Genomic DNA, 21,532 nt, shown 5'->3' on the forward strand with positions numbered 1-21,532 from the left:
TGCACCCATCCTCCAAGCTGTGCAGCGAGCCAAATGGAAGGACCCCACCCTTTCAGGAAAAGCAGTGAAAATAGGGTGCAAATCCTGTACTGCACGGCCAGCCTGCAGCGGGAGCGGCTGCGTGCTCAGGCCGCGTCTCCTTGCAGCAGGCACTGGAACCGCACAGCCGAGCGCTAGGGGGATGTGTGAGGAGGTGGAGCCCGGTGGGAGCAGAGGCTGGAGAAGGTTTTAAGCTGAGTTCGCCCAAGGCCATTTTGGTGGACATGGGGCAGAGAGGAGCAGGAGCCCCTGCAGCAGCCTCCTTGCGGGGCTGCAGGGGGGCTGTGCTGGCTGGTCCTCGTGTACCGGGTAGGGAAACTTCCAGTGTCAGCGTCTGGGAGGCGAGGTGGTCGCTGCCTAACGCCGCGTGGCCCTCAGCCTCCGGGCGGGCTGCCGCAGGCCTGCCCCGCGCACGGGATGCTGGCAGAGAGCACCGAGCCTCCAGTTCAGCTTGGCATTGAGCTGAAAGTCTGGAGAGGATCTAATTAGTAAAGTGAGCATCTAATATTAATTATTCTTTTTAAACTGACAAGGAAGGCAGCTCATTTAACCACTTAATTCCTACAAGTTTTCATGGGCTGTTCTTTGCAAGTATGTTTAATGAAGAAGTGGTAAATCTAAAAGAGCTTAAAATTTTAATTTTATACAGAAATATTTTTCCTTGTTCTCATGTTTGTAGTCAATTCTCCGGAGTGTAGTCACATGAAATGTTCTTTAAATGAACATATTTGCTAACTGGCATGATTTCAGTTTTTAAAACATTGGTTCCAGCAATTAGGCATTTTTTTCAGTTCCCAAATGACTAGAGAAATTCGTCTTGATTATAATTGCTCTTAGCCACGCATATCTAATTTGTGTCTTTTTAAGTGTTAATTAGTAAACAGTTTGAGCTGACATCTTTATGTGTTTGCGCGTTGAAAAATGATGCTCAGTGCTTATTTAGCTTGGGGCTGGTTCTGCTGGCTGTGACACCATGACACCGAGGTAAAATTAATGAAGCCGCCTTTGCCAATTAAAAGGCAGCCTCGACAGAAGCGGCTGCTTGACCCGAGCTCCCCGCGCGGCTCACGCCGGGGGCCGCCCGGTGCCGCCCGCGGGGGCCGCGGGACGCGAGCGCCGCGCCCGTGGCGGAGCCCGGCCCGCGGCGAGGCTCCCGGCCCTGCTGCGGGCGGGGCAGCGCCCGAGGCGCTCCCGGCGTCAGGCGGCTCGGAGCCGGTCGCCGAGCACCCCCTAGCGCCGCCAAGCCTCGCTGCACGGCCCCGGCGCTGCCGCGGGGGGAAGGAGGGGGCCGGGGCCGGCTCCCGGCCGCCGGGGCCTCGCCCGCCCGGAGCCGCCCGGCCCCGCCCGCGGCACCGCCGGGGGTCGGCCCCGGGAGGCCGGGGGAGGCCGGGCCCGGGCCGAGGCCTCGGGTGGCGGCGCGGTGCCGTGGGCGCGGTGCTGTGGGCGCGGCGCGGCGCGGCCGGCAGGTGGCGCTGCTGCGGCATCCCACGGGCGGCGGCTCCGCGCCGGGCGCCGCGTGCCTGGGCCCCGGCCCGCAGGTGCCGAGCCCGGCCCGGCCCCGGGGGGCGAAGCGGAGCGGGCGGCGGGGGCTCGCGGCCGGGGCGCGCTCCCGGTGCCGGCCCCACAGCCGCAGGCACCGCGGTGGGAAGCGGCTGGAGAGGCCCGCGCCGGGCGGGGGCTTCCCGGGCGGCTGCTTCGAGGGCAGGAGGCGCGGCCGCGTTCCCGGTAAGCCGGGGTCTGGGGGGGGGCAGCGAACGCGCCCCGCCGCGGGCGGGCCCTGCAGGCACGGCCTCGGCCCGGGGCAGGGGGACGCGGCTGAGGCTGCTGCCCGTGCCGGGGCCGTCCTGCTGCTCTTCGTGCCGGTTGCGTGCATCCCGGGCGGGGCAGGGGCTGGGGGCGCTGCCAGGCAGGTGCCCCAGCGCTCCCTCTGTCCCGTCTCTCCCACAGTACGACTACAGCTTCAGGACGGAGCAGAGCGCGGCGGCCCGCCTGCCGCCCAGCCCCACCAGGTGCCCGCCAGTGCCGCCGTCCTGAGGGGCTGCCGGCGCTGGAGCAGCCTCGTGCGCGCGTACTACTGAGCGGGATGCGGCGCTGGGGCCCTGCCAGCAGAGCTCTGCTCGTCCAGCCATCGCCACCCACCCTGCGCTGCACCGCCTCCTCCCGCACACGTTGCTCCACACGTTTGGATCGTGCAACCCTTCGGCAGCTGCCCTCGGCCTTGTACGCTGCTGCGGACGAGTCTCCACGTGAGTACGTTACTCAGAGCCTGACTGGCAGTCTCTTGGTTGCTTCTATTTCCATGTACCCTGCTGCAGGACAGTCACAAAAACAATAGACTGTAACGAAGCCCTGTGAACAGCAAGCTGTGAGCTCGCAGACGATCAGGAATGCTCAGCAGCGAGCCCTGAGAGAGAGTAAAAGATAACAGCCGGTTAACAGCAAACTCCAGACCTCCTGCCCAAGCTGGCTGCTTTGCTCTCGTCACCCCGTGCACGTCGCTGAGCAGGCGGCACCGAGCCATGGCAGACACTTCATTGGCCTCTGCTGAGGTCTGGGCATGCAGCAACTCTGCCGTGGCCAGGTTCAACCCCAGACTGTGGTCTTCTTTTTTGCTGTAGGCTCGTGGAGCCAGGGTCACTTGCTCAGACCTGCTCTGGGCCCTCTCCTCAGTTGCTGCCAACGGGGAGAAGCACAGAGATCACGAGCGGCACTGCGGTCTCTGAGGTGAAGCACGTTTGCTTTGCACAGGGTGTCCGCGCGTCTGGCAGGACCTCGAGTGACAAGCGTCCCATGCGTCCTTCTGGGCTGGATGCTGACAGCAAGCCAGCAAGACCCCTGCAACGTCATGCTGACCCCTCGCTGCAGCTGCCTGCTGAGCTGTGGCCCTGCTGACCAGGCGGATGCTGTCACCTGTCTGTTACTTTGGACAGTTTTCTCATTTTTGCCCCGCTAGCTGCTAAAACAAAAGAGATGTGCCTGTTCCCCTTTGCACTCACGGAAGGAAGCACTGAAGTCTGGCGTAGCACAGGATGAGAGTTGATGCATTAAACCCTGACCTCAGCCTCCTTGTGATCGGTGACCTTAGCTCACTCCTGAGTCAAATGCATGTCTTGGAGAACTCGGTTGTTGTAATGAGTTACTTAGAAATGCCCGTCTGACTCTGTGCTGCTTTTTCAAGTCTCTGCTGTAGAACAAAACTCCATCATGGCAGCAAAATGGCAATTTTTAAGTGTTCAAATGTACAACTTTTTGTATTGTAAAATACTGATTACCTAACCCTATTGAAACGCAATTGCCATAGTAACAAGTAACAGTATTGCCGCTCTCGGTCTGGGTCACATATATGCCCTGACCTGCTTTGCACTGCTTTTGGTTGATCTTGTATTTTCTAGTTGGACAGAATGGTAACTAACAGTAGGTTTTGTACTGTCAGCTTGTATTTTTTATTTGTACATATGTAAAATATTTCTTGTCCAAAGATTCATTTCTGGTTTTAAGGCACCATACCATATCTCTTAGGATAATGAGCACAATATACCTTAACATTCAGGATAGACTGATTCCCGTTATGTGCTTCAACTTCTTCTAATCAGGTGATAATTTTCTAAAACTGCCTCTGTAAAGCAAGGCTGTGCAATTTAAAAGCATAGGCAGATTTGGTTGCAGGTGTGTCATAATTTGGTCAAAAGGATTAAAGCTATGTCATTTGCATCAACTCTGGAGGTTTGGTTGACCCCCTGGAAGTGCTCATTTACTTGAAGGTTGCAGCACCATTTTTAGTTCTTATTTATCCTGCAGGAAAGCAAAGCCAGACCTCACTGCCAAGCTTCACAAAGGCTAGATTGATGATGCCGACATCAACAAATGAACATACCATGGCAGCCTGGTCATTCGGCTCAGGTTCACTTGAAGTTCAAATCCACTCTATGCTGTAGTAGTATGCCCATCTCATCCATCTTTTGTCGTTCTATTTTTCTGCTTGTAATTTGTTCTGTAGTTTTCTGTGGCATCCACTTATAGCTTCTCCTTTAGTGGACACTGCAGGTAGGTCGAAGCTGACTGCAGCAGTGCATTCCTCATAGCTTTGGGACAACAGAGTTGCAGACAGCTGACCTTCCCTGTTACTGATGGTGGGCGAGCAAGGGCTGCAAGGCTAGTGCTAAGCTGCCAGTGCAGAGTCTGTAGAGCTCCAGGGGCAGTTCCTGCTGCCAGGAGATAGGGAGACAGCTACAAGGAGCACCTCCTCCATCCGTGTCTTCCTGTGCTGAAGGCAGGACTGACCATGCCACAGTGAGGAGCAGCTTTGGTAGCTGCCAAGCTCAGCATCCAGGCACGCACTTCCTATGGGTGTCTTGGGAAAATGGGCACATAGCTTTGAGTCCCTTCCCGTGAGATTTAGCTTAGAGCATCTGGAGATAAAACCTGGTGCTTTAATATTTATAGTGACAGTTGCACTTGCTCAGTCTTCTTAGGGGTAGTAAGTTCAGCTTTCTCTTCAGTGACCTACAAGAAACACTGGATGGCTCAAAATGCTGCCAGGACATCCAGCTGGGACAAGCATCTAAGAAATCTTCGGGATATATCTGTATAGTTGGTTCTCACTGTCTCTTCTCTTAACACTGGCCTAGCAAAGCTACTTCAGGGATGCATCTGCAAAGAAAATTGGAAGATAAATTGGTCTTTACAGCGGGGTTTTGCACTGTGGCACTTCAAAGATAGCTGTTATCAAAAGCATGATATGTCTGCATGAGTGCAGTAGAGATGTTTTGAGTAAAGAGCTACAGCTGCTGAAAGCCAGTTGTGCTCTCAGACATGCTAACCTGAGGCTAGAAAACTGTGGACATCTCCAAAGCCGAGAGGGCTCAGAGTCAATACTCAGAAGCACAGCGAGGCACAGCACAGGGTGGCTGATTTTACCTTCACAGTCCACTGGTTCTAGGAAGCTTTCCTGCTGCACCTCTGAATTCTGCATATCGCAGGCATCAGATCAGCATTTCCACAGGCAGGTTCTATTTGCAGTTCTGTAACTTTTGTACTCTCAGTAACTCACTGCAGGGCTGGTCCTTGCATCCTCACAGCAATGTGCCAGAGCCAGCACAAGCATCCCTGTCGGATAGGCAAGTGTGCTACCACTGGTCCAGGCAGTAAATATTCAGGGAGCCTGATATTGATGTTTGTCTGTGGGGAAGCCTTCTGGGGCATAAGGGGTGGGGATGTGTCAGTGGGAAGCAACAGAAGTGGATTTGCAGAGCTTTACCAGATGCGTTTGGCTACCTTCTTTCTGTTTCTAGAACAAAACCGGACACCAGGTAGCTTAATCTTGTGGCTGATGCAGAGATTAGTTTGCCAAATTATCCAACAGATCCATATCTCTGCAACAGAGACAGAAGAGCAGCAGTGAGGGGTTTACTTACTGTAAAATATACCTTCCGATGTGAGTTAGTAGTGACGTGCTGCCTCCTGGCTTTCCCACAGCAGGGAGCGTACCAAGATGAGTCATGGACCGTCCAGGACAGGCTGCGATGTCTAACATGTTACTTACGGAAAGGCAAGAAATTAGTGCAGAAAGTAATGTAAAGCGTGAACTTTGTGGTAAAATTCAAGTGTGGACTGACTTAGCAGATGTCTTCCTGTGGGAGCATCTCGTAGCTGTAGTTGTGTAGGAATAAACTTTGTCATACTTCGTTCCTTTGACTGTCACTGAGATTGCCTCAGTGTTTGTAGGAAAGGATCCCTTGTGAGCCTCCTGTGTAGTAGGACGTTGTTGGTAGTTCGTTCCTTTGGGCTTGTTGGGTTTCACACCCGCCCCGTGCCCCTGCTGGTTTCCTGAACTCCTCCAACCGAACCTGCAGCCTCAGAGCCTGTAGGAGGTGCTGCCTGGGCACGGCGCGGCTCGGTGGGTGCTGGTGGCGAGGGAGCGCGTCCAGGAGCCTGGGAGCCTGCTGTTCCCTTGGCCCTGACAATCTCCTCAGCAGAGGGAGGTCGGGGCACGGCGCCCTCCGCAGCTGGCAAGGCCCACACCCGCCCTCAGCCCCTGTCCCTCAGCGCCCGCGGAGCAGCAGCTCCCCAGGCGGGGCACGCGCGGCCCTGCTGCCCTGTGCCAGGGCCGGCCTGCTGTGGCTCTGCCTCGCCATCCTTCAAACCGCACACGGCACAGACGGCTGCGGAAAATGGTGCCTACGACACTCGGCTTACCCGTGTTTTTAACATAAAAGTAAAACTCCTGCTGTGCCCGCCTCACGGCACGGGGGTGTTGCTGGCGGGGCGAGCGCCTGGCGAGGGCGCCCAGAGCCCAGCCCCACGCGCGGCCACGTCCCCCAGCAGCACCCCTCGTGCGAGGGGCCGGGCGCGCTGCAGAGCTGCCCTGGGCCCTGCAGGCCCTGCCCGGGTGAGTCCCCTCCTGAAGCACGTCTCTGCGTTTCAGCATTACCTCAGCCTCCAGCCTTGACGAACAGACGGCGTGTCCCGGCAGCGGGGCGGCCGAGCGGTGTCAGTTAGCTGTTCTGAGCCATAAACCAACAGCGCTGCGGGTAGGGAGGGTGTTCCTCAGTTAATTAAAAGGCTCAGTAAGGTGCTGCTCAATTCATTCAATACAGGGACACCAAACAGGTTGGATATTATGGTCATTTATTGTGAAATTCTTTGTAAACAGCAACAGTTTTGAATGCCATCATACGAACATGAGAGAAACCTTTTATGCAGTTGGAAAGTGTTTTTTTAAGATGCTATGCATTTTGTTGGGTTATTGAAAGTGAATTTACTGTGCATTAATCTAATGAATGTTATTACCTTTTGTATTTATTTTAGATGACTCTCCTGTATTTTACAAAGGGAAGTTTCATTGTGTGATAACTTAGTCTGTATTCTTAATATAATTGTTAAATAAAATTTGCTTTAATCGGTTTATTCTCTGTTTTGCATGTGTATGTTCCTTGGGACCAGCTTGCACATCTTCCCTCTGTATCGTTGTTGCGCTGACTTCTTCAGATCTCAAACCTGGATGTTTTGCAAGTAGTTAAAACACATCAGGAGAATGAAACATGAGTTAATGCTTAGTCTGAACTCTGCTGTACTGTAGCAGTTTCAGCTGTGTCACCTGGAACTACTTGTATTTCTAAATGAGATTACAAGTTTGTTTGATACAGGTGATGCTTTCTAACAGTAGACTTGGACTTCAGTGAAGCAATTGGCTTTGTACCAAGATGAACACTTGTTAAGGAGCTAGAATGGTACAGGTGGATGGTTCTTGTGGTGTCCTACAGAGGTGAGTTTTCTTACCTTCCGTCTCTGGTTTTGATCATGTGGAATTATAAATCATCACTCATATGTGTCCTTGGATTGGAAGGTCTCAGAAAGGAACGGGTACTGCAGGCTTTAATGCAAGAGACTCATTTACAAAGGTGCTTTTTTCTCTGTCACAACTGTGCAGGTCACCTTCTGCTCCTGCTTGGGGCCAACAGGGGCTTTCTGAGCAGTTTTGGTAGGACATGAGGGCTGAGACCAGAGACACCCTTTCCTGTGCTCTCAGGGTACCCAGGAAGGTGAAGGACACTGCAAGAGATGTGACCTGAATTCAGACACAGGAGTAATAAAGAGATGGGAGCAGAGGAATCATGAGCAGTTGGACCAGGAGCTGTGAATCCCTGACGAGGAGCTGGGGAGCAGCCGTGACTGCCCGCAGTGCTGACAGGTTCCCTGACTGACTGAAGCAGGTATGTCAGAGGTTATGGCTTGATCCCCACCGTAGGTAATTCGCTTTTGCTTGTCTTGTTTTCTATCCTTGAAAATAAAATATAAGAAGTCTTGGAAAATCAATCCAAAATGTCTCTGTTAAACTTTATGCTGCAAAGTCAAAAATCAGTAGTCAAAATAGCTCAGCTGAAGTGTTTTCTGGAGGATAAAGGACCACTCGTGATCCCTACGCTGCTGTACAGGCAGTGTCCCAAATGTGGGTGGCAATGAGTGTGTTCAGTACAGTAAATGCTGGCAAAGTCGGTGAAACAACTTGTTTATCCTCTATAAAGATTAACAGCTTTAGTGACCCGTAATTATCAACTATATAATTTGCATTGCGTGTCATTATGAGGAGGTCAGGTTTAAGTCACGGAGTCAGCATCACAGCTTGGCAACACCAGCGTCTGAGCTTGACTTTTCAGCACAGTCTTTCATTGAATTAATTGTTGTTACCGTGCACATGCTTGTGCGCAGCCGCTCCCTCGGACGGCCTTTCTGCACCGCAGCGCATCCCCTGCTGGGGACGCTGCCGCAGCCCAGAACAGGGAGGGCTCTACTGGGAGCTCCTGGCATTGCAGCAGAGCACAGCAGGTGACAGCAGCATGCAGCAGGTGACAGTAGTGTGCAGCCTGAGTGCAGCGTGCAGCGTGTGTGGGGCTGCAGGGCACCTCGCAACTGCAGTCCCTGGCTCCCTGGCTCCCTGGCTGCTGCCCGCAGTGTTGCGCAGTGACCCGGCAGCAGGCAGAGCTTTCGGGCAGGGCGTTTAGGCAGAGCGCTGAGGCAGGGCTTTCTTGCCTGGAGGCCACCCAAGTGGCTTCTCTCCTGCGCAGCATTTCGGCTCGAGGCTGTCCCAGCAGGGATGGAGGCTGCACGTGGGCCAGGTGGGAGCATTTCTGTAGACTAAGAGCAGCCCTGCCCAGCTCAGGGCTCCGTGGTCTTGTTTTTTACAAATATTATAAACTGGGATTCTGCAGAAATAAACAGGGTTTTATAATCAACTCTGAAATACGGCCGTGTTTTAAGAGAGGCAGTTAAGGGTGGAAGTGTGAGTTACAGGGAAGGTGCCATGCTTTTATGACTCAGGGTCTGTACTGTGTGGCCCTGCTTTGTGCTTTCTTTGTCAAGTGCTGCTGCAGAGAGTTTTAACGGCACTGGAGGGACGTTGCTGGGACTGGCCTCAGCTCAAGCGCCTGCTGTCAAGTGTGGTGCTGGAGGGCGAAGCCCCTTTGGTGGCTGCCTCGCAGCGGTGGGGAGAAGCCTCAGCACTGGGCAGGACGGGGAAGGACCTGGCACGGGGGCTGTTGGGCAGCAGTGAGGGCAGCGCACAGCGTGGACAGAGCCCTTCTGTTGCACCCTTGTGAGAGCCCTTGGGGGCAAAATGGATTTCTCAGCTACAGAGAGGCTAATATCACCCCATTAGAACTCAAATTTGTTATTCTTTGTGCTTAGTTATTTTTCTGAACTTGACCCAAGTGGTGGCGTACGCTATGACCTCTGCCATCTTCTCTCACCCCAGCCAATATTTCTGTCTCACATACTTAGAGTGGCCTTTGAATTAAAGGAGATTAATACCCGAGTTCCCAACATTCTCTTCAGGCACATGTTTTTATAACCTTTTTAAAGCGAGTACCGCTGGTTCTGCCAAAAACTAAGAAACTGCACCGTGGAGTTGCTGTGGGAGCCGTCACCGGCACCTGATTGAATGTCCTGGCCGGGGGAGGAGGCAGGCGCGGGGGGCACGTAAACCAGGGGGGGCTGGTCCCGCACCACCCCCTGACCTCCGTGGCTACGTGCAGCATTCAGGCGCGAGCGGCCGCCGACCCGTCACTGCGCAGGCAATGCCTGCAGGGTCGGCTGCTGCCTCTGCCGGGGGCTGCACTCAGGGGCAGCGCGGGCTGGGGCTGCACAACTCCTGCTGGGCGGCAGCAGCGCCTCCGCACCCGCCGCGAGGGCTCATCCCTGGAGCTCAGCTTGGTTTGTGGTTGGAGCCAGCGCCGCCCTGGCAGGGCTTGTGCGCCCCTTCCTCTGAGAAGCTGCTCGGAGGCCTCTGGGACTGCGCTGCTGTTGAAGTACTCCAGGTTTCACCAAAACCCTAGTATTTCTGCTCAGCCTCTGATCTTTGTATTTCCCAATTCAGCTGCTCAGAATCCCCCTGTAATTATCGAATGTTAAAAGATCCTTCACCGAATATCTCTGCCATTTCTGAGGAGTTTCTTCTGAAGCAGCCATGGTCTAAAGATCTGCAGTGACTGGCGCTGGTGGAAGGGGGTCACCACCACCGCTACCAGGAGCAACAGCGACGCTCAAAGCCAGGGGGAGCGGTGGTGTCCTGCCCCCACTGCTAGGCACAATGTGATTGATGTTTGGGCTGCAGATGCTGGCACGTGGGCCACAGCCAGCGCGTGGAGCAGTGGAGGCAGCTGCGCTGTGTGCTATAGGTCACGGTGTTCAAAAGCGGATAGAAAGAAACCCAGAGCCTCACCTGCCATGTTTCTTGGTGCCAGTGCCTGAACAGCATTTCCTTTTGTTATGAAAACCCCTAAGTCTCAATCCATTGAGCCGTCATTTCCTCCTCAGCTAAAACAACATTCTCTGGTATTTCAGCTCCTTCTCCTGTGCTCATCCCTTTCAGGCAAAACAAATTTAAAATTGTCTGCCAAGAGATTTTTGCTGCCCAGGGGACCGCTCAGCTGCGTGCTGGGAGGGGTGATGGCCCCAGGCCCAACAGGGGCCAGGACGGGACGGGGCGGGCGGCTGGGAGCGACCTGCCGGGGAGGTGTGTGCCACCCTGCGGAGACGTGGCAGTGTCACCGCCTGGCGTGGGCGCCCGGTGCCAGCTGGGTACGGCCCCTTCGCTTTGCTCCGGGGCTGTGGGACCTGGGGCGCCTGCGTGGAGTGGTCCCGGAGCTGGTTTGTGCTGAGTGTCATTCAGAGAATTTGTTTTCTAAGGAGAGTCAATAAATTAATTGAACTTCGAAGGCAGCCCTTCTGCTCCGTTTCATGCTCCAGTCACTGGGAGCTGCCATTTGTCCGAAAATGTGAGCACCTTGTCATTCTTACTGCGAGGCAGGCCTCGTCTCGTGAAGATGAGGAAACAACAGGCACGAGGGGTGGAACAAAAGCCAGCCAAGGGTGCGTGTGGTGTCAGAAAGCTGTGCTGGGCTTTGTGTTTCTGTGGCTTTTTTGTTGGTGTTTGTTTTCTTTTCCCCTTCTCCCTCCTACAGCTTTAAAAATTAACTTGCCCTGGGAATTTCTGAAAACCTTTTCCTTTCTCTGCAATGATTGATAAGCCATGTAACTGATTGTCATGGCCCTGGAGAGGATAAACATCTTCTGCAGTTTAAAATAAAACCTCCTCACTTCTTGGTTAATAAGTGTTGAAAGAAGCATAAATAGAAAAAACACAGGATTTCCATGACTAACAAGATGACCACATCAGTGAATGTTGTTTGGGGTTAAAAATGACTCAGCTTTTGCTTCCCCAGGGTAAGATGTTTTATTCCGCTGCAGGAAAGGCTGCCAACAGCACTTTGAAGGTCTAGCAAAGCCGACATAGCTTGGATTGTGAACTGGGAAGTGTTTGAATGCACAGTTAAAAAAAATAAAAATCCTGAACTCTGCTCCATGTGTGCAGATTTCTGAAGATAAAGGAGCCCACAGCTTTATCCAGCTTGTGCTGACTCTTTTCTTTTCAAAAGCCTTTTCAGATGTTTTCACTTTTCTGCTTGCTTTGTTGAAAGATGTAAAAATTTAAGACAACCACAAAATAAACATTTCAAAACTTTCTATTCTGAAAATTAGTGACATTTTCAAAATCCCTTGAATTCCAGTTCTGCATTATCAGAAATGAAGATGTTTGGCATTTCTTTGACAAATTTTTCAGGCAGGATTTTGTTTATTGATAACCTTTCTTTTATTTTTTTCAAAGAAAATAGATTTATTATTCGGTAGAAACACTAGATAAGTAGATGTCTTGTCAAAATAAAGCAGGTTTTCTTTATTAGAGTGAAATAGTAATGAACTCATCTGCTTCCAATATTTATAAAGAGTAGAGAAGGCCATTAATTCTACTGCTTGTGAATAAAACCATCTGTGATTTCTTTCCATTTGATGTGTTTTGGTTTTAATATACATTTTTCACAAATAAGTACAGGGATTTTTTGTGAAAATGTCACATTCAGAATCTCATAAAGAAAGAACGCAAAGAGGGGGGAAACGAAATGTTTTGTTAGCTAAGTAATTTCTCACCTTGCACAGAGAATAAAATTCATGCCAACTTTAACACATTAGGCGACAGAATTACATGTTCAGCTCTAATGCAATCCATGACATGTAACAAGGCAAATAGAGTATGTTTGGAAGTTTGTTTTCCTTTGGGAATCACACAGTACATTTAACCTAATCTGTCCTGACACTTGAATTATAACATTATGAGCTTCTTCAGAGAAGCAAAACGGTAGATGCCTCGTTTTAAAGCAAAGCAGAAGTTAATAAAACGGGCAACATGTCAAGGAGAAAAAGCCCGATCAAATCACGGTGCAATTCTCTGGAGGAAACAGGTTCTAGGTTGTGTGTTTTTCCACCAGATCTTGGAAGTCTCGTGACGTAGTTCTACTGAAGCTGAAATTTGACCTGCAGAATTTTGCTTGATTAAACCAAAAACTGTGAGAACACCCCAAGTGGGACCACTTTGTAGTTTGACTTGTGAGTGTTAGATCTTAAATTAAAATGAGTATTCATCCAGGTGCTCTGCCGTATTTACATATATATTTTATAGTCTTCCCACCAACTCCTACGGAGGCCGTACTATTTCATGGGTTTCCAAAAATGTGCCCGTACCCATTAAAGGAGCGCAGTGCAACGCGCTTGCCAATGCCAAAAGTCCCAACCAAGCTCCAGGTAACCCCCTCAGAGGGGCTTCCACAGGATTGCCCCTGAAGATGCCATCCGCTCCGCTCACTGCTTTGCACCCCCCCCAGGGTCCCCAGGGGTGCCCGCTGCCCTCGCGGGGCCCTGGCTGAGGATGCTGCTGTGCCTGCAGGCACCCAGGCACGGCTGCGGGCAGTGAGCACCAGCGTGAGTAGGAACAATTGATTCTGGAATGTACAAAGCGAGTCCGTGGGGATTGCACTGATGATTCACGCAGCAGCCACAAACTGGCGTGTGAACAAACCTGCTGTGAAACCCCATGCCTTGCTGCTCCTCTTGAGAAACTGCAGTTTAAAAAAACACGTCTTCCTTTTTTTTTTTTGCAGTAAAAATTAAAAAGTTACTTTTTGTAATCTGAAAAAGGCCTTTCAAGGAAGGCTTAACCCAAGTCAGATCAACAACTAGTACCTAGAGGCTCAGCTCCTGTGCTGTGCTTTCAGCTGCTCAGAGAAGCGCCTCTGGTACCCAGGCAGATGTGGAGCTGCCAACCCATGCAGCTGAGCCTGCGTGGTGCCTTTTTGCCCACGCTGAAACATCTTCACTGGCATAACTTTTTTTCCTACTTTTTTAAATTTAGAGGATATATATATATATATATATTTAAGGAGAATATGTTAAATCATAAACAGAAATTCACTGTTGGTTTTCACTGAAAAAATGAGGAAACCAATTATTTCTCCAGACATTTGGAAAAAGGGGGAGGGAAGAAAGAGAGAAAGAGTGTTTTGCCCCAAATTGCCACGTTCTTTTTAGGCTGCAAGCCCTCTTCTCTGTTGACTGCCTGAGTCAGGACTCGCTTTCTCAGCTAGTTCCTGCAGCTGTTGATTCCTTGGTGTGGCACATTCATCTCTTAGGAGAGTTTTCATACTTATGTCAAACAGGTGAGTCTACCCACTCTTATAGTTTTATAGTTTAGGCTTTGTTTCAGCTGCTTGGGCTTCATCTTCACCAAAATGCAGAGTATTAAAGTATCAAAGAAGTATTAAATGCGGTGTATTAAAGAAGGGTTCTCTGTCTCTTTCTAAATATCTTTGGTTCTGCTTTGGATACAATAACAATGTTTTGCAAAATGTGTTTGTCTTCACTAATGTAGGGTAGGAGCTCCTGTTGGAACTAAACTTTTTCTCCTTCCACTGCTGGCAGCTGGCATATCCTGGTGACTCCTTGCTCGAACCCGCATCTCCTGGGAGCAGACCTGCACCACCACGCAAGTACACGCACTGCCCACAGGAACAGGCCTTGTAACGATTTCACCACTGCACAGTAACCTGACGCTAGAAGGGTTTTCCTGGTGCTTTCAGATCCAGTGCGGTCCCACCACTTGCGTACAGGCACCGCCTTCGCAGCAGCCGCGGTTTGATGCACAGCTCTTCTAAGGCAGAGTGGGGGCTGGAAGGAAAAGTTGCTTACATCTGTTTGATAAGCTTGAGGACACTGCCAGAGGATAAGGACAGCAGCTGCCTCATGCTTTATGCTGAATGTCTGAACTTCTAGAAATTCAGGACTGGAGTTTGTTACTCCTTGGAAACTAACACTTGAGGTAGACGACTCGGGACCACTGAACTCCTGCACAAAGGGACCAGTGAAACCCAACAGGTTTCTGGGAGATGGCAGGCATGAAAGTTTATGATGGCAGAATTGTGGGAGAGTGTGTTCCCCTTCTCCAGGCTGATTCCATTTCCTGCATTCTCATTCACTTCTTTACATGCCAAAGAGATGATATATGTGTCCTTTATTACCCCAATACTGTAATTCCATCTCCTTGTGAAAACCCATTCAAAGCCATGGGGTTAGAACTAGATCACTGGTGTATGGGATCATGCACTGGAGATCCAGGCAGCAGGAGTTGTAGAGAGCATGTGCTATGCTCATGGAAATGAATTCTCTCAAATGCCACGTCCCATCTTAAAGACTAAAATGAAGACAAGCAAGAAAATTAATTGATTTATCTGCTAGTAACTGAGGTCAATAAACACATGGCTCTTACAGAACGAAGATTATTCCAGCAGGGATCCACTCTGGTGCCCACTAAATTATCTGCTGCAGAAGAGGGGCTGTGAATGCCCAGTGACCTAACGCTGGAGCCAGCTAGACAGGCCAGAGATAATCTGGCATAGAACAACGAGGATACGAATTGTTTAGAGCACTTCTTTGACCACATTAAGCTGCACTTTTAGCTGGGCAAGGAAACAAAAACTTTGTACCAACCTTGAAAAGTAACTGATTTGGGACATTAGCTGTAGCAGTTTCCAAGAGCAGTCACGTCTTAGATTCGGCCGAGTGTGGGTACTGTTTTGACAGGTTTAGGGGCACCCTGACCACAGGACTATGCTGGGTGCACCACAGCCAGTCGAGCAATCAGTGCATCTGTGGAGGAGGCCAGGGAAGGACACCTACAGTCCTCTCTGTTGTTTTCCTCTCCTTGGACAGAGAGCACAAAACGTGCTGGGTTTAAACGGTCACAAGGAAAATCCACACTGGGTATTAAAAAACCTTCCTGCAGCTGAAAACTTCCATGGCCTGGGGAGGCCTCCATCATTGGCCTCCATTGTTAAATCTTTGCTGCAGTTTTTGGGAGCAACAGAGGTGAAGCCAGGCTGCTCTGGGGAAGGTCGGGTGAAGCAGTGCGCGGGGTGTCCCCTGCCCCTCTGCAGGCACATGCCCTTGCTGTGGGCGCACCGGTGGGAAATCCCCACAGTCCTGGCAAAGATTTTGGATTTATTTTTGGGGGTGTTTGCTGGAAGCTGGGGGAGTCACTGACAAAGTCACTGAAGAGTCAAGAAAAGGGAGCCAGCCAGGGAAGCTGAAGTGCCATGAGGTCGTTTTAGGTCATTTCCCTGCCAGGGAAATGCTCCCAGCAGGAGTGTCTGAAAACAGACATTCTTCAAAAAAATAGGCAAGAAGCCTATTATTGCTGTTCCTTATAATGTGTCCTGCAAAAGCACCTGAGGGCTTCATCAGGATGCGACCCGCAGCCAGGCAGCCTTCACCTGGCTGCCACTCACCCAGTGCCGGGAGGACACTGGGCACTGCGCACATGCTGTGGCGAGATGCACCATGTAGGGACCTGATGGCAGCAAGCTGAACCTTGCTGCTAAATGGGATTTGTTTCTGCAGTAACGATTTTCTCACCTGTATAAAAAAATCTCACTCACAATTTTGCCACCCCCAGAGCAGTGGATGGGGCTGCAGCAGGGAGCTGCACGCGTTTGTCGCAGAGAGTGTGTGAAGCAGCAAATCAGCCCAACAGCATGGCCTTGTCCATCTTACAGTGCCTAACAAGCTTTCCCCTGACTGGGAAAAAAATTTCTCGTGTCAGAGTCAGGCCATGCTCCTGGCAAAAACTGAGAAAGACAAACTTAAGAGCTATGTAAGAATCAATCTGTTTCCTGAGCACTGAAGGGAATGGAGGTGGTTTCCTATGACTGACTTTTATCTGAATTATGTGAAGATTTTCTACTCTTTCCACTACACCTAAATGTTTTCTGCAGTCTGCTGGCAGCGGCCTGTTGCAGCCAGAGGCAGAAGCCAGCTGATGGACTCAAAGCCCTTAATGCAAACTTTTTGCCTGTTCTAACTTTGAATTCCTTTTTCTGCTCAAATGCCTATTTACATGGAACTTTTAGGAACTTAATTATCCTTGAGACTTCTACCTCTCTATGAAATCTGGTTTAAATCAGTTAAAAAAAAAAAAAAAAGGAGTTCAAAGTTATTGGGTAGGACAGGCAGACAGACAAGCGTACATGGATCACAGGAACTTTGTTTTCATAGGAAACTAGGTTAAAAAAAAATCCCACAGCAGTTACCAGCTCTTTCAGTGGCAACCCCCCGTAGGTCTGGCGCAGCATTTGGGGTGTGAGGGCTCCCCTCAGTGCAGGCACAGCAATTCGAGTTCATGCTCTCGCTACAAGTGGAGGGAGACTGGAAGAAAATCTGCATCTCCTTGCCAGGAGGTGACTGTGGCAGCAGTGATTCTGCAGCCTGTCTGCTTTTCCCAGCTGGACGCAGATTCATGACATCCCTGCTTTCTTTGGCATGCAAACCTGTACCTAATTTCTTCTGAAAAGGGCCCTGAGGAAGTCAGCAGATGTTATTATTAAAGCATTGAGTATCAACAGCTCCTGAGATATTGTCAGTCCGTTAATGAGCTGATCAAACTGTGGAAAGCAAGGGGTTTCCCAACTTCTTATTAAGGAAAATAAGACCTCCAAGGTTAAAAGACTTCTTCTAAATTGCACCAGGTTTATAGGTTGCAAAATGTTCTTTAATCAGTTTATTCTTAGAAGGCTCTCGCTGTCCAGGCACAGTAGTGGGTGTTATCTTAAGTGGTCCCCAGAAGGAAACATAGCTGCTCTCTTCTGGTAGCGGTTACTGTCATTTTTGCTTGCTAAGTCTTCTTAACAAGCCAGTTCCCTGCAGTTTCTGCAAATCTTTTGTGAATTCTCTGTGCATCAGTGACAGCAGATCTGCCCCGAGACTTCTGCTGATTTGTGGATTATTATGTTCTGCTGTTTAAAAGTTAAACTGAATTTCCTATCAACACATTTGTATTCTCTGTTTGGCAAACCTTAAATCTCAACTGTTTCCCAAGGCTGCAGAAGACACAAGATGCATGAGCAAGCAAGAAATGACCCTGAATCAAAAGTTTCCTTGTACCTCTTCTCTGCATTAACTCACTCCTGAACTATTTCTGTATCTGGGGATGCATGAACTATTGAGCAGATAAAAGCAACAGAAAATGGGTAACCTGTAGTGTTGGGTCTTTTGCTTACTGACACGTGATCTGGAAGCTCCTTTGGAGTTTTTCAGCTGCAGGAATGTTTGAAATCTAGACGAGAGTGCTAATGAAATTAGAGTAAATTGGTAACAGCTAAAAGCTTAGGAAAATCATTTATTATTTCTGTAGTTCAGCGGAAGACCATGATTTAAAGGTGAGGAGAAGCCAAGACAAATTCTTGTCTTGGGGAGTTTCATTATATCAGAAATGTAATTAAACAGCTATTGAGAAATGATCAAAGACAATACAGAGAAGGGCTTACTTTAGTCCCCTTATCTGCTCACTGATATAAGAAAGAAAGAAAAAATAAGGGGGAAGATGGACAAATTCCCATCCGGTGGAACTGTGTTTGGCAGTTGTGGTGTGCCCTGAGCACAGCAAAACACCTTTGTGAGCAGGGCAGGCAGCTTGCCCGCTGCCCGCAGAGGCTCAGCTGTCCAGATGCTCATCAACACTTCTTTCTCACTGTGGGTCACCGTGCTTCACATTCGTGTCCTGATTTATTTGAGCACAGGCATATTTATACCATCTGATAAGCAGCAACCGCTATAAATACATCTGTGCACTCCCTTTCGCTGTGAACCACTGAGGAAGGAGCATGTTGTGATAAATTGACCCTGAAATATAGCGTGTGATGAAATTATAAGACAGAAAGGATTGTGTCTTTCTGCTGTGGTTCAGTTACTTGTTTCTAAAAGCATCTACTGAACTGTGGCTTCCGGAGAACATTTTGGACATTACCTGTATTTTTAATCCAAACTCACGTCACTCAGTGAAACTTTATGGGCACTAATAAACAAACAGACCCTGAACTATGGCTCAGCATCAAAGAAACATTACCCTTTCCCCATTTGCCCAGCCCTCTGCCCCTTTCTGTTGCTCAGGGGGAGGCAGGAGCCCCGCTCAGCTTAGCCCTGAGGCACAGCAGGCATTGCGGGTGCGAGGTGCAGGCGAGCAGCCCAGAGCCCCGGGCAGGCTCCTCCTGGCTGTGCGAGCAGCAGCACCGAGCCTGGCAAAGGTCCTGCAGGCACCCCCAGCTTGGCCAGTGCCCCCCATCCTGTATGTGGGGGGGCATGGAGCCGTTTCTGTGCTCCCCCTAGAGCCACCCCCCCTGCAGAGAGCAGAGGCTGGAGCCCATCAGCATCTCTTCGTTCCTTGCTCTGAGCGACGCCCCACGTAACCCACACCTTTTGAACCAGGAATGGCCAGCAAGCGCCCTTTCCGTATCCTGTACCATTTTGGATGGCTTCAAGTAATAATGTATAACAGAGAAATAATAAATCACAAAAAGCTAGTTCAGAAACCACCCATACAGTCTAGAGCCAGGTCTGCCTATGGAGGAGGATGAAGGCATTCGCACGCATCATACCCAGGAGTCCCACCAAAGCCAGTGTCACCTCACATAAAGTCAAACAGGTGCAAGCTTGCAGAGTTGGGCACCTGAAGCAAAAGTAAAAGGAAGAACCTAAAAAACAGCCTTCCTCTGTGAGGAATGCTGAATAGTTCTTTTCCCCTCATTGCTTTCAGGTGTAGAGCCAATTAGCAGCCATTTGCAAAATGGCTGTGTTAGAGTAGCTGCTGGCTGCATTTTCTTCCAAACAGTGAGTATCAGATCTATTTTTTCCTCTTTAAAAGTAACTGTGTAATTAGCCCAGAGTTCTTCAGGAAGAGGCAAAGGCTGTGCTGGCTTGGGTTAGATTGTTTTGTTAAATCTCAAAAAACCTGTTTTTCATTAAAGAATGTATGTTAGCTTCTAGGGAAGTGGCTGAAGACCTTTCCCCTTCCTGGTATTTAAATACTTGTGCATTTTTAAATTTTATTTTCTTTTCCATTTAAATATTTTAAGCTTGCCTATCCTTTTGGTATCATGAAGCTTGAACTGTCCTGTGTGTTGCAGACTGAAAGAGCCTTGGCTGTATAAATATTTTCAGTTTGCCTGGTCAGTAACTGAATAGCCTAAGAAGGTTTGTTGAATTAGAGAGAAAATTCAAGGCTGTTTTACCAAGCAATGCTGAAAAGTTGTTGGTCTCCACACAAGGCAGAGCAAAAAACTTGCTAGGTGAATTAGGAAAGGTAAAGTCAACTTTATTGCTTAATGTGTTTGAGAATTTGGCTGCCTTCTTCCTCTCTATGCAGTAGCTTCTGTTTGGTTCATGCTTGAATTTAATTTGAGAACCGAGGTTTCTGGATATCTGTAGTCAAATCTGTTTTCTAGATATGTTTTTATCTTGTTTTGTGCATCCCTCTCAAAATCAGCAGCGTTTCTTCTGTTTTAACTGGTTGAAGGAGCTGCTCTGGCTCTTTAAATCTAAAGAGGCCAAGTAAGCTATATGCAGATGTATTTTTATGTAACACAATACAGCTGTATCTATGTTGTGTTATACAAAACAAACCAAAGAAAGTGGCTCATCATGCAGCTCCTTGCTATGCTGTGAGGCTCATTGCCATGGATTGTTAGGGGAGATGGAAGGGAAGAGGTTCTCTGAGTGCTGCTGCACACAGAGCCAGCCAGTTCTTGGGAAGTGCAGGCTCAGAGGGATGTTGGTGGGATGTGTACTGCTCTGTTCTCACCTTCTTGGGGCATTTTTCTCTTGGCTAATGTCAGAGGCCTTGGCTGGATGAATCTTGCTTTACCTCTTGTAGTTGTTTTAATGGTTTCCATTAGGAGGTTGTGGGGTTTAGGTGGAAAGTCTTCCTGCAAACTTTGCAGACAGGAGAGAAAAGCAGGAATATTATTATTGCTGAGCATAGGAAAGTTCTCCCCACCCCTAGCTGGGAGAGACCTGGAGGCCTACTGAGGCCATCTGCCCCATCCATCTGTGTCACCCCTGCTGCATCTGTGCAGCTGGAGCTGTTCCTGCAGCCGCCTGGGAGTGGAGGGTGAGCAATGCTGGAAGAGCAGGATGCAGCCGCAGGGGCTGCTGTGCTGGCCGGGCTGTTACTGCTTGGGAGTGAGGTCTGTGGATTCAGTTAAAGTAGTGGTATGGTGAAGACTCCAGATGTGAATTCATTGCGAGTTTTTGACCAAAATAAATTTGAAAGGCATTAAACTGGCAATTCTGCACTCTTACCACCCCACATTGTTTATGATTCCATGTAGGTCACTGAAACCTTAGAAAACACAAAAGCGTTTCATGTAGCCAAAAAGGACACTAGATACAGGCACATTTCTGTATTTACAAAACTACGCTGGAAGGAATGTTACAAGAAAAAAATATATGCTAAGATACAGACTTCTTTATTTTTGCCTTATCATAACACCAAAAGGAAACTAGTGCACCTTTTGGCAAATTAGAAACAGGTTTGAGTATTAGGCTTTACATTGATGGTACTCGGGTATTAATCCATTAAAGTAATCAAAAGAGCTTAAATAAGATTCTGAAGGCTGCAATATATATGTCAATGAACAAGCTGTAAAACTTCCTGAAAAGGTGATTTCAAAGCCATATTGCCCAAGCTTGGCAAATTGCATATTTAATTATTTTGTCAGTCCCTCTTTCTACTCTAATCTTTTGGTGAAATACCTTTAGACATATGAAATCAGTTAAGATAATTAGGGTATGATGGAATTAGGTGTTACTTGATTTTTAAGAAAGATACCATCCTCTGCCTTGGTATAAAATGTGTGCAGACCCCAAAAGCTAGACTGTATTGTAATGTTTTCTTTTCTATAAAGATCAAAGGTCTCCAGCCCCTTTCAAGATGTTTGCAGAATTTGTTTCCTAATTATCCCACATTTACTTATTTGTGTGCTGGGACATCAGAGTTAACTCTTTGATTGTAAAGATGAGATGGGACAATCATCCAGATGACTGCAGGCCAGCAAAGTCTTGCATCTCTAAATTGTTTTTTTAGATTACCTGGCTCCACTAATTCTAACATTCTGGCACAGTTAAAAAGTCTGGCAGATGAGGTGTTGTGTTTGCTTTATTTTAATACCCCAGTCCTCTACAGCAAAGATTTGTTTTTCCTCAGTAAGAGTTTACACCTTCATTAATATCCTTTACAAGTTTACATACTCTTAGTAAGCAATAGTAAACTATTTAGTCTTTG

At 49.1% G+C, this 21,532-nt stretch overlaps 1 protein-coding gene across 3 annotated transcripts in view; it reads left to right on the top strand.

Annotated features, from left to right (window-relative positions):
- MVB12B (multivesicular body subunit 12B) overlaps positions 1-6,943 on the top strand; it is a 63,613-nt gene extending 56,670 nt beyond the window's left edge. For all 3 annotated transcript variants that reach the window (XM_082775827.1, XM_082775825.1, XM_082775826.1), the window contains one exon: positions 1,987-6,943. In XM_082775827.1, the coding sequence (XP_082631953.1) occupies positions 1,987-2,073 (87 nt within the window). In that variant the 3' untranslated portion in view covers positions 2,074-6,943. The remainder of the gene's footprint in view (positions 1-1,986) is intronic.
- Positions 6,944-21,532: the final 14,589 nt, after the last annotated feature.

Source organism: Aythya marila (genome assembly GCF_965140915.1).
Source record: "Aythya marila genome assembly, chromosome: 19".
Classification (NCBI taxonomy): Eukaryota; Metazoa; Chordata; class Aves; order Anseriformes; family Anatidae; genus Aythya; species Aythya marila.